The sequence below is a fragment of the Prionailurus viverrinus genome, chromosome A2 (assembly GCF_022837055.1).
Source record: "Prionailurus viverrinus isolate Anna chromosome A2, UM_Priviv_1.0, whole genome shotgun sequence".
Classification (NCBI taxonomy): Eukaryota; Metazoa; Chordata; class Mammalia; order Carnivora; family Felidae; genus Prionailurus; species Prionailurus viverrinus.
In genome coordinates, this window is record NC_062562.1 from 25,112,654 (window position 1) to 25,125,321 (window position 12,668).

Here is a 12,668-nt window from a genome sequence, read left to right on the forward strand (position 1 = left end):
TTTGGTAAGATGCTATTGACTATTATCTGTGACAGTGTTGTACAGTAGCAGGAACGATGTATTTATCTAAAACAAAAGCTCTAATGGAATTTGTTAAAAGGAAACACAAATAATTATGTTAAAAAATGATTCAAAATGTCATAGTTTTCCCAGAATAAAGGATATACTTAAAACATTTTCTTTTTAAATCACTAGATGTGGGCTTTGGTGGCTCAGTTGGTTACACATCCAACTTCAGCTTACGTCATGATCTCGTGGTTTGTGAATTTGAGCCCCACGTTGGGCTCTGTGCTGACAGCTCAGAGCCTGGAGCCTGTTTCAGAGTCTGTGTCTCCCTCTCTTTCTGCCCCTCACCCACTCACACTCTGTCTCTGTCTCTCTCTCAAAAGTAAATAAACATTAAAAATTTTTTTTTAAGAAATCAATAGATGAAATAAACCACCACATAGAAACAATATCTGATATTTTAATTGGTAATTAAGTTATTTAAAAACAAACCCAAATATACGAATAAGAAAAATCATAAAAAATGCCTTATGTGGCTTTCTGACCCATCTCTTTTATTCTTAAGCATTTGCTGCATTCCAAGTAATGTTCTTAAGTTGATTATAAAAAAACAAGAGAACACTTGAAGTAATCAAAAGGGAACTGACACAGGATTGACAAAAATGAACATAATTTCTTCCCCTCCTTACCCTCCTCTCCCCAATACAGGCTTTTTGCTATTGATAAAGTATTGATCACTTTTAGGGATAAGGCTTCTGGTGTTGATTTTCCCATTTCTAGTAAATTATATGGTACTTTTAAAAGGGCATGCCTCATGTGGCTTAGAAAAACATCTGGAAGGATATAGCTAACAAACCGTTAACAGTAGTTGGCTATAGACTGAAGATTTGTGATGAGGCTGGAAAGGATTTTATTTTCCTTACTTTGCCTATTTGAATATATGCAATGAATATGTATCAGTTTTATATAGCCAAAAAAATCAGTAAAGATATTTTTAAAAAGAAGGAAAAAAGCCCAGCATGTACTTTACATCTAGTATGCTGATTTAGGATCAGTCACTTAAATCTTCTTGAGCCTCAGTTTCCATATTTATAAAATGGGATTAGTATCACACAAAGATGTCATAAGGAAAATGCCTTCCCACGTGGTAAATACATACTCAGTAAAAGTCCCTTTTCTGAGCCTCAGGTTCTTTGCCTGCAAAATGAGGGAGCTGGATTAGTTGTCCGTGATCCTTTTGAGAGTTAATATTCTGATTCCCTCTATTTATGTTCACAGAAAAAGATTGCTAAATGAAAAATAAATGTCTTTACTTGTCTTCAGGTAATTAGTTTTCCCCTATTTCCTGAAGAACCAGGAAACCAAAAACAGATGAGTAGTTCCTCTGGAATGTCTGAGCCACTCCACCCTGGGCACCTGGGAAATGATAGGGTATTTCCACTCATTAGCATCTCCCTAATGAGGAGAGGCTTCTTTATTGAAAAGAGGATGAAACCTTAGTTTTAATAAGCTATTGTGTGTCATAAAAAATATTATATACTCTCAATTTTAATTTTTGACTACTGCAGACCTCTTTAATTAGTTTGCCTACCGATATTTGCAATCCAGATACTCTGCTTAAGCAGTTATGCAAAATTTCCATAATTCATTATAAACTATGTCATTGGTTAAAGTCCAATTAAATCAGTATCACTTAGGGGGGTTGTATATTAAGTGTGAGTTTACAGAGTTGTCTCCTACACATCTGAAATATTAATAATGGCCTATCTTTCATGGTATCAGGGTACTGAATTTACAGTTCTCTCTTTGCTTTTCTGAGATTGAAAACAAGCATGGATCATAACAGTGGTAGTAGTTATCAGTCTACTAAAAAGGTAAACATTTTAAAAAGGAGAGAAAGTTACAACAGTGGGAATATTACCATTGTAAATTTCTCAAAATGTGACACATATACATACATATATTTTTTTTTAAGTAGGCTCCATGCCCAAGATGGGGCTTGAACTCACAACTCTGAGATCAAGGGTTGTATGCTCTACCAACTGAGCCAGCCAAGCACCCCAAAACATGCCACATTTTTAAATTTAATTAAAATATTGTATGGATACAGAATCATAGAGAGGAACACCCACATGGCTTAGAATTCAAAATATCTCATGTATGAGATTTCTTAATTTAAGCCTTTTCTGTGCCTGCCGAATACCAGTGGGTGAAGAACGCCTTCAGTGCCATTTTGGCATTTCTAGCACCCCGCATAACTTGGTCGGATTCTTTACCCTTCCAGGTTATAGCAATCCCAGATTTTCTCACAGGAAAAAAAAAAAAAGCCTTATTCTGTTTGTTTTAAGAGATAGTGTAGTAAAACTCAACATAAGGAGATACTTTTTATTTCCACATTTATGAACAAATTTCTCCATATATGAATTAGGATAACACAACTTGCTCTTTACTGTGGAAGGCTGAGGGAATTCTTACTGTTAGTAAGAACAAAAAAACTTAACATTGTCTGAGTATCTACTATTTTTGGGGCATCATGGAAGGAAGGCACTTTGTCTTGCATTATGTTACTTAATCCTAACAAAACTCTGTGAGGTATTATCTACTTTTTTCAAATAAGGAAACGGACTTAGAGAAGCTAAATAATTTACTGTTTACAGTGTTGGTAAATGGTGATGCAATGTCTGATTCTGACACCTTGATTTTCATTACTCTGATCTTCTAGGAGGAAGATGAAAATGTTCTGAAGTCTGTTGTTTGCCCTCAAGTCTTTCAGCCATTGAAACTCATTTCTGTGCCCCTCTCCTTGACCAACTCCTACCCTTATGTTTCATTCAGTAACATAGGCCTACTTATAATTGTCTTAAAGTCTTGTTCTCTCAACTTTTTTGGTCTTTGTTTATGATGTTTTCTTGGCCTAAAATTTCATTATCCCACTACTACCAGACTAACTGCCCTACTTCTACTCATTTTTCAAGTCTCAGTTTAAATTACTCCACAGTGTTGTATGGTCAATTAAGCTTCGACAAAGGAGGCCAGAATATGCAATGGGAAAAAGCCTCTTCAATAAATGGTGTTGGGAAAACTGGACAGTTACATGCAAAAGAATGATGGGGCGCCTGGGTGGCGCAGTCGGTTAAGCGTCTGACTTCAGCCAGGTCACGATCTCACGGTCCGTGAGTTCGAGCCCCGCATCAGGCTCTGGGCTGATGGCTCGGAGCCTGGAGCCTGTTTCCAATTCTGTGTCTCCCTCTCTCTCTGCCCCTCCCCCATTCATGCTCTGTCTCTCTCTGTCCCAAAAATAAATAAAAAACGTTGAAAAAAAAAAATTTTTAAAAAAAGAATGAAACTGGACCACTCTCTTATATCATATAAAAAAAACCCCAAAACTTCAAATGGATTAAGACCTAACTGTGAGACCTGAAACCATAAAAATCCTAGAAGAAAGTGCAGGCAGAATTTCTCCGACATCAGCCTTAGCAACATTTTTCTAGATATATCTCCTGAGGCAAGGGAGACAAAAGCAAACAAACTGTTGGGACCACATCAAAATAAAAAGCTTCTGCACAACAAAGGAAACAATTAACAAAACTAAAACACAACCTATTGAATGGGAGAAGATATTTGCAAACGACATAGCCAATACAAATTTAAGCATTTAAAATGTATAAATAACATATAATTCAACACCACAAAAACAAGTAATTCAATTAAAAAATGGGGAGACGATATGGACAGACATTTTTCCAAAGAAGACATACAGGTGGCCAACAGATACATGAAGAGATGCTCAGCATCACTCATCTTCAGGGAAATGCAAATTGAAACCACAATGAGATATCACTGCACACTTGTCAGAATGGCTAAAATAAAAAACACAAGAAACAAATATTGATGAGGATGAGGAGAAAAAGGAACCCTCGTGCACTATTGGTAGGAATGCAAACTGGTACAACCACTGTGGAAAACAGAATAGAGATTCCTCAAAAAATTAAAATAGAATTACCCTACAATCCAGTAATCGTACTACTGGGTATTTACCCAAAGCAAAGGAAAACACTAATTCGTAGGGATATGTGCACCCCTATGTTTATTGCAGCATTATTTACAATGGCCAAATTATGGAAGCAGCCCAAGTTCCATCAATTTATGGATGAATGGATAAAGAAGAGGTGGTGTACATATATACAACAGAATATTATTCAGCCATAAAAAAAAGAATAGAATCTTGACATTTGCAACAACATGGATGGATCTAGAGAGTATAATGCTGAGCAAAATAAGTCAGTCAGAGAAAGACAAATACCATATGATTTCACTCATCTTTGGAATTTAAGAAATAAACAAAGAAAGGAGACAAGCTAAAAACCAGACATTTAACTATAAAGAACAAACAGATGGTTACCAGAAGGGAGGTGGTGGGTGGGGTGGATGGGTGAAATAGGTGAAGGGGATTAAAGAGCACACTTATCATGATAAGCACTGAGTAATATGTAGAATTATTGAATCATATTGTATGCCTGAAACATATTAATATAACACTGTGTGTTAACTACACTGGAATTAAATTTTTTTAAATTTATTTATATTTTTAAATTTATTTTTGAAGTTTATTTATTTATTTTGAGAGAGAGAGAGACAAGCAGGGGAGGGGCAGAGAGAAAGGGAGAGAGAGAATCCCAAGCAGGCTCTGCACTATCACGTCATGGGCTCGAGCTCACAAACTGTGAGATCATGACCTGAACTGAAACCAAGAGTTGGATACTTAACTGACTGAGCCACCCAGGTGCCCCTGGAATTAAAAATTTTTAAATAAAATAAAATAAACTACTCTGCCATGCTCCCATTACTCTTGATATACTCTTGATATAACAGCAAGTTTCTTACTATATCATCATCTGCATTATGAGCAGCTTGAGGGAGTTGGGTTTTTTTTTCACTGTTGTAGGGCTTTTCAAAGTAGCTATTTCCAAGTAGGCAGTCAATTAAGTATTTCTAGAATGAACTAATGAAATCATGTACAAATAACTTATAAATTCATGCCCAGAACGCATCAGAGATTTGTGGAGGGACCCGTATTACTTTATTCCACATACGCCTAAAAGTTACCAGAAATGAAAACTTTTTACCCTCTTATATTAAAACTTTTCAACATATCTTTATTTTTTCCCAGAATAAAGTACCTGGAACGCTGTAGTAGTTCAATACATATTTGCTGAATTAGTGAAGAGTCCTAGAAAAGTACACAAATACCCAGTATCTTTATAATCTAATGCATATTCTTTTCTCCAGACTCATTTTGTGCCACTCCTTCTTTATCCTGTAATAATAACAGTATGTAATTTTCATTCATGCATCAAATATTTATTTCACTATTATGCTCCAGGCACATTGGTCCACTGTTTCAAATAGCTTTGTTCCTTTCTTGCTATTCTCTTTTACTGGACATTTAAGAAGCCATTCAATAAATACTGTATTTATTGTGGTTTTCCTACCTTCCTTCATTCAGTTCAGTTACCTCCCTCAGAAGGCAGTCCCTGACACCTTTAGCACTCACTGTTTGCTTCCATCTTAGCCCTCATTACCTCAAAGTGAAATATCTATGCGTTTGTCTCCTCCCCACCGCCCTTCCTATCCCACAGTATCCAGGTGTGCTTTCAGAGGACAGGGATTGAGGTTTTGTTCAACTGTGTCTCCAGGGCCCAGCACAGAACTTGGGACAGGTAGGACAGGGCCAAACTCCTATATGTAAGTATTGAAATGAATTCTCCCAATAACAGGTGAGTTATGTATCATCTCCAAGTAATAGATGAGAAAAAGAGGCTTGAAAGGGTTTAGAAAAGTTTTAGATAAACTCAAGGTCACACAGTGGTAGAGCCTGTTGTCAAAGGAATTTGAAGAATGAAGCCACCATTGGTTCTAAATGAATAAAACTCCTTCCCACCATCTTTTCTTGAAATTTTCTTTTAGGTTTTGTATTTTTTCCTTCTACAGACTCGTCATCTACCATAATATTATGAATGGGGACTATACCCTCTTTTTTTTCATATTGGAAATTGTTTGACCTTTCTCTGGAAGCACGGTGATTTTAAACTTTCTGAAGTCACACTCTTTCCGGGGTAGAATCTGCATTGGAGCCCTGGGGGACGTGATAGGTCCCAAGAGAAGAATGGTCATTTGAAATGGAATGCGGAGACTAAGAGTTTTTCTCTGGGCAGGATTCTCAGAAGACTTTTGCAGGCGGAGGAGGGATCTCATTTTAGATGCACAAATCCTGAGACTTGTGGGAATCTGGTTGGCCACACCTAAGGCGGCTGTAGGGGACTGTGTTGCCCACAGCTAAGATGACTGCAAATGAACATCTCCTTCGGATGTGTCTGTTCTCTTCGCTCGTTGGTATCTTCAACGAGAAGTATGATGAGTAAAATTTAGTAAAAGCTAGTGTCTTCTTACCAAGATGGTAACGCAGGAAGTTGTCACATTTTGTTTGGAAAGCCTTCAACAGGTCAAATTTTCTCTTGCCCTTAACCAAAATGGTTGTAAAGGTTGTCCCATGGTTTGAAGCTTCCAGCCCTTAACTAACATGGCGCCTGGAGGCTCCTTAAAAATTAGCGTGCCCTCTTCTCTGCCCTTGACCATCATGGCTTCCACGGCGTCGAACACGTGACGGCCCTGGACTACGGCGCGGGAGAGGGGGTAGGAGGGCCCTTGAAGGGTGCGCGTTCCCGTGGCGGTGCACCGGGTAGGTTTCAGTCAGAGTCACTATGGCGGCCGGCGCTGGCAAGGTAAGCTGAGGCGGTGGTGGCGGCGGCGAGGGAGGCTGGACCCGTCGTGGCGTTCGGGCTCTAAATCCCAGCAGCTCGTCCGCGGAGAGGTCGGCCGAGGTCTTGGCCAGTCGTGGGGACTGGCAAGGGGCGGGTTGAAGGGGGTGCGGGCTGAGGCGGGCGGGCACCGGCGCCTGACGGCCGTTTGTTTTGATGTTTTCCCCACCAGGTCGGAAAGTTTCCTGCCTTGTCGGGCACAGCCTGAGCGTGTTCCACCGGCCGCGAGCGGTGGAGGCTGCGGCGGACCCAGCCCGGGGCCTCCAGGCCTCTCCCCCAATCTCCGGGCCAGCCTCCCTCCCCCACCTCCTCGTCCGCTGGGAGCTGCGGCTACCGTCCCTGAGATGCGACCCTCGTGGGGGCGACCCTGAAGGAAGGCTGCCCGTGTGCTGAGCAGCAGCCAGGAGCTCAGACGTCCAGGGACCAACTTCCTGCCGGTCGAGACCCCCCAAGCCTCCCCGGGGTTGCGCCTCGCTCGGTCCGCACCGGCCTGCCGAGCCGGATCCCCGCCCTGGGCGCGGGGACGCCCGCCAGGTGCCCGGGAGTCCCCACTCGGCCGCTGCCCGCGCCTCTGCCTGTCCCCGTTCCTCGCGCCAAGGACCCCAGCCACCGCTGCCTCGGCTCGTGCCAGGGACCCCGTGCCACCTCCCGGGTGGCCTCCGTGCAGCAAGAGCAATGCAGACTGTCCCGCTGGCCGTCTAGACCCCCTCACCGACCCCCTCGCCCCTGCCCTTCCACTCTCGAGGCCCTCGAAGACGGGCGGTGGCTGCCCAGAGGTGCTCGGCTACACCTTCCTTCGGCCCAAAAGGACCTTCCTGGCCGCACGGAACCGACCCTTCCTTCATGCTGCAGTGCTGCAACATTTCCGCCACCGAGGGGGAAAAGCGGCCGCGATCCCAAACAAAACACAAGAATTGGTGTGTGACTCATCTGCTTGGATACCTCCAGTCCCTGAACTGTCTTCCAGGAGTTTTCTTAGCCGGAGCTGACCGATGTTGGAGCCTTTTCTTCCCAGGGAAGAGGATGGACTGAAAGCTGCCAGTCGGGGACTTTGTCTGATCAGGGCGCTGCTGGGTTTTAAAGGAGGTGATGGGGCTTGCGCTGGCTTGTCTTCCCACTCAAGTGAAGAGTTGTTGATGTTCACTGGTTATGCTTAGACAATGCGCAGTTTGTTTTAATTTAAAATTTTGGGGGGGATAGGGGTATAAGCTTGTGAAGGGCAGTCCGGATCCGGTGGAACTCCTCTTTGTCCCTTGGTAGGAGAGACACCCCAGTCTGTCCTCGATGCCGTCAGCCTTGGCCATCTTCACTTGCCGCCCGAACTCGCACCCATTTCAGGAGCGCCATGTCTACCTGGACGAACCTATTAAAATCGGCCGCTCCGTGGCCCGCTGTCGACCAGCTCAGAATAATGCTACCTTTGATTGCAAAGTGCTGTCAAGGAACCACGCTCTCGTCTGGTTTGATCACAAGACGGGCAAGGTAATGTCACCACGTTATCTAACAATCTTTACTTTTCGTTTCCCTTTGCCCTTTCTGCGTAATATATGCAGGATCCCAGCGTTGCACCCAGAGGAGACTTTCAGCAAGGCCATGGAAGCAACTTTTTGTGTGTCTGATTCTATTGGAAGTTTAGTTGAGGTGGTTGAATGGAAACAGAGAAGGTACTGTAATTAAATGCCTCGGGAGGGCGATGGCATCTTGATAATGTGGTCATTCCCAGTGAAATCCCAAACCCTAATTCATTTCAGAAAACTAGATAGTGAAACTTGGCTTCTTGCTTCCAGTCTTTTTAGAAAGGCGAATTTGCGGTTCAGTGCTTTAGTAAGCAAGCAGCAGTTTCCAAAGCAATGCAGGGAATCTGTGGCTGGTATTACACTGAGGCTCAGGTGTCTCAGTGGTGAGATGTAGTTAACACATAGCTTTTAATTGAGTGCAGATCAGGGTCTTCCTAGTAAGGACAGTTGTTTGTGTAAATTTACATTTTTGAAAGATTTGATACGTATTTACCCATGAACGAGTAATTTGCAATTTTAAAAGCCAATTTCATTTAAGCACTAATAACTGTAACTTTACATTTTCAGTTTTGTTTGCAAGATGGATGAACATACATATATTGCTTTTGAAAATCACTTTTTGATGTTCCCTGCAAGAACTTATAAAAAATACTTAATGCATGCTTACAGAGGTGATTTTTAAAAATCAGTGTTAAGAAATTAATTTATTTGAAATTATTTCCCAGTTCTGTCAATTGCATTACCTCGATGTGATAGGATGCATTTAATGCTCTTTATTTTAAGCATGACTCTTTTGCATTTTATATTGGTGCCCTAATTTATTCTGTAGTGGGTGCTTATATTTTAAGAATGCAAGAAAAAAAAATAAGGCCCTTTTAATTTTTAAAACTCTTTATGTGTGTGGAGAATATACTAAAGAACTGATTTTTGTCCTTATACCTCAGGTTTTAGTTAAGCTATTGTTTCAGTTCCAACTTAGAGTAAGTTATGTAAGACTAATAGGAATACCTTGGGTTTCACCTCCTGACTTTTTGCTCTCTCTGAGTTAAATGATTAGGTCTTTTTTAAAAGAAGAATTTAAGTCTTGAAGAGTAGGGTTTTGAAATGAAAGAAGCCTGAGCCTAAAAAACAAAACAAAACAAAACAAAAAAGAGAGAAAACATTATTTCTGTTGCTACTGAATTAAGGAATTATTATATAAATCATTTTTTAAAGAAAGGAGGAAAAGATTGTGCTTGCATAATACCTATGCCCTACTCTGTGTGTAGGATGAGAACTGAAAAATATGTTAATTTTTCTGTATAACACCAGATGTTCATTTACCTATGGAACAGACCCTTTTTTTCTCCCTGGAAACTAAAATTTGGATGCCTAAAAGACTTCATGGATTACCCATAAGCATTTAAAGTGAGTGTTCACAAAACTCATCTTTCCAGCTATCAAATTCAAACATCAGTTAACTGCTAGTGTCCTAACTTAATCAGCTTTCCCTTTTTGTCTAAGCTAAGGTCCAACTTAATCAGATAACAGGTTTCCTTAAAGTACATAATCTGCAAATGCACCTTCTTTGATACACTATTCAAAGGAGACTCAGATTTTTTCTATTACTTATTTAGAAAATAGTGGTTATATGAACAGTGTGTTTCATGGCTATACTAAAACCCTCACAATAGGTTATTTTAAGATGGCTAAGGATAGATCAATAGTGAGTATTGTATAAATTGAGATGACGTTAAAATTTTTAATGGAATTTGTAATTAGAAAAAACTTTAAAAGATGTATAGCTTATTTCCATTTTCACTTTTTTTCTGCTTTAGCTAGAAACACTTCAGGACATGAAGTCATTACTTTAGGCATAGATATAATTATTGATTGTTGTACAAACTAATTTAGTTAAAACAAATAGCCTGTCGGATTTTGCCATGTGATCAAATTGTTTTATGAATTATTTAAATTTTAGGTTTGAACGGACATGTTTTTATTGAGCACCTATTATGTGCCAGATATCCTGAGATACACAAGTCCAAAGAAAACCCATAGTTCGACCAAATATTACTTATTGTTTTCTATGTGTGAAATTTCCTGTTTGAGGATTTCTCCTAACAAAAGTCACTGAGCCTAATATATATTCCCAGCAAATTTCTTTGTACAACACCAGAATCCCCTCCTTCTGCAAGCATCACCTTAGGCAAGTTTGTATTTTTATTTTATTTTATTTTATTTTATTTTATTTTATTTTATTTTATTTTATTTTATTTTATTTTATTTTACTTTTTGGGGGGGAAGAGAGAGAGAGAGAGAGAGAAAGGGAGAGAACGAGAACGAACATGAGCTGGGAAAGGGAAGAGAGAGAGAATTTTAAGCAGACTCCATGCTGTCAGCACAGAGCCTGACATGGGGCTCGAACTCTCAAACTGAGATCATGACCTGAGCCAGAATCAAGAGTCAGACGTTTAACCAACTGAGTCACCCAGGCACCCCCAAGTTTTTATTTTTCAAACGTCTTCAAACTTTAGTTTTGTCTCCTGGGGATAATAATGGTACCTACTATTGTTTTGAGGATTGAGATAATCATGTAAATTACTGAGCACCTTTTCGGGTCCTTATTAAGAGATCAGTACTTAGGGAGGAGGGTGTTTAAGGTGGGGAAACAGGGAACCATTTAGGCAGCTCTTTGCAATTTGCTGTATTGCTGTGGAGTCTTAGGAAGGTAATGACAATTGTTTTTCTTTCATGTGATGGCATATGTAGAAATAATTTTTAAAATTGAAACAAATGAAGTTGAGAACTTTGTTCAAATTGGCACTTTCCCTGGGAGGTGGAAAATTGGAGTAATATGCCCTTCGGTTGACTTTTACCTTGTGACTTTTGCATTTGGCACTGGCCATTAAAGGAGACCCATGAAAAGCTGGAGGAAGTAATGGGGCATTTGGGTGGCTCAGTTGGTTAAGCATCTGACTCTTGATTTTGGCTCAGATCATGATCTCACTGTTTGTAGGTTTGAGCCCTGCATCACACTTGGTGCTGACAGTGTGGGGCCTAGTTGGGATTCGGTTTCTTTCCCTTTCTCTCTGCCCCTCCCTGCATGCTCTCTCTCTCTCTCTCTCTCTCTCTCTCTCTCAAAAATAAATAAAGAGCTGGAAGAAGCAATAAACACGAAGCTTTCTGATTATTCAAGTAATACATGTTTGTTGTAGAAAATTTGGAAAACAGGGGCGCCTGGGTGGCTCAGTCGGTTAAGCATCCGACTTTGGCTCAGGTCATGATCTCGTGGTCTGCGCGTTCGAGCCCCGCGTCAGGCTCTGTGCTGACAGCTCAGAGCCTGGAGCCTGTTTCAGATTCTGTGTCTCCCTCTCTCTCTGACCCTCCCCTGTTCATGCTGTCTCTCCCTGTCTCAAAAATAAAATAAACATTAAAAAAAATTTTTTTTAAAAAAAGAAAATTTGAAAAACATAGGCATATGGAAATCTAGGTGATGCTTTTTTAAAAAAATGTTTATTTATTTATGTATTTTGAGAGAGAGTGTGTGAGCCTGATGTTGGGCTCAATCCCATGAACTGTGAGATCGTGACCTGAGCCGAAATCGAGTATAGGTCACTTAATCGACTGAGCCACCCAGATGCCCCTAGGTGATACTTTTTTAATGCTAAGTGTGTGGAATGTGTTATGGTACTTAAAACCTGCTTGTTGGAGGGCAACAGCTTTGTGACAAAGTGGAATTTAATAAGTTTTCCCAAATCATCTACTTAGGGGTGTAGCAGTTGGTTTTTGCCCTGCTTGGATGCTGGCCCTGTGTACATCCTTCACTTCTTTTTGGAGGTCAGGCTCTTGAAATAAGATGGCAGATAATGGAATGTTTTTAATCCTTCCGTTGTTCCAAGGTACCACTGAAGAAGCAAATCTCTCCATGTGGTGGTTACATAGAAGGGATAGTGAGTGGACTACCTCCTGATTTTGGTGGTCCCACTTGCTTTGAGGCTTTATGGACAAGTGATAGTCCAGTGGTTGATACGGTAGTCTATTTCCACTCTTACTCTAGTTTACTTAGTAATTAGTAACAAGTGGTAGTAGTAGGAGTATTCTACTTCCAGTTTCACTTTTTTACTTAAATTCTATGCATATTTTTGAGCACCTGTTCTATCATGATCTGTTTTAGTGGAGGGCACAGTGATGAGAGGGAAGAAAACGACAAAAACTGGGAAGAGATTGTCACTCCTTCTTTCTAGGAACCTATGTTTTAGATAGAGAGGGTGACTATACACTTTGAGAATAGTTGATTGAGACAAGATAGTATTAAATAAGTTTAAATGGCAAGAGTGATGGTGTT

The 12,668-nt window shown here is 40.5% G+C and overlaps 1 protein-coding gene across 32 annotated transcripts in view; it reads left to right on the forward strand.

Annotated features, from left to right (window-relative positions):
• The window catches only part of SLMAP (sarcolemma associated protein), a 200,752-nt gene that overhangs the window by 41,394 nt on the left and 146,690 nt on the right, over nt 1-12,668 (forward strand). For 31 of the 32 annotated variants that reach the window (XM_047828331.1, XM_047828309.1, XM_047828458.1 and 28 more), the window contains exons 1-2: nt 6,677-6,788; nt 6,997-8,306. In XM_047828331.1, the coding sequence (XP_047684287.1) occupies nt 8,109-8,306 (198 nt within the window). In that variant the 5' untranslated portion in view covers nt 6,677-6,788; nt 6,997-8,108. Of the gene's footprint in view, nt 1-6,676; nt 6,789-6,996; nt 8,307-12,668 lie in introns of those variants that run through there. The other variant, XM_047828317.1, reaches the window with a different exon arrangement.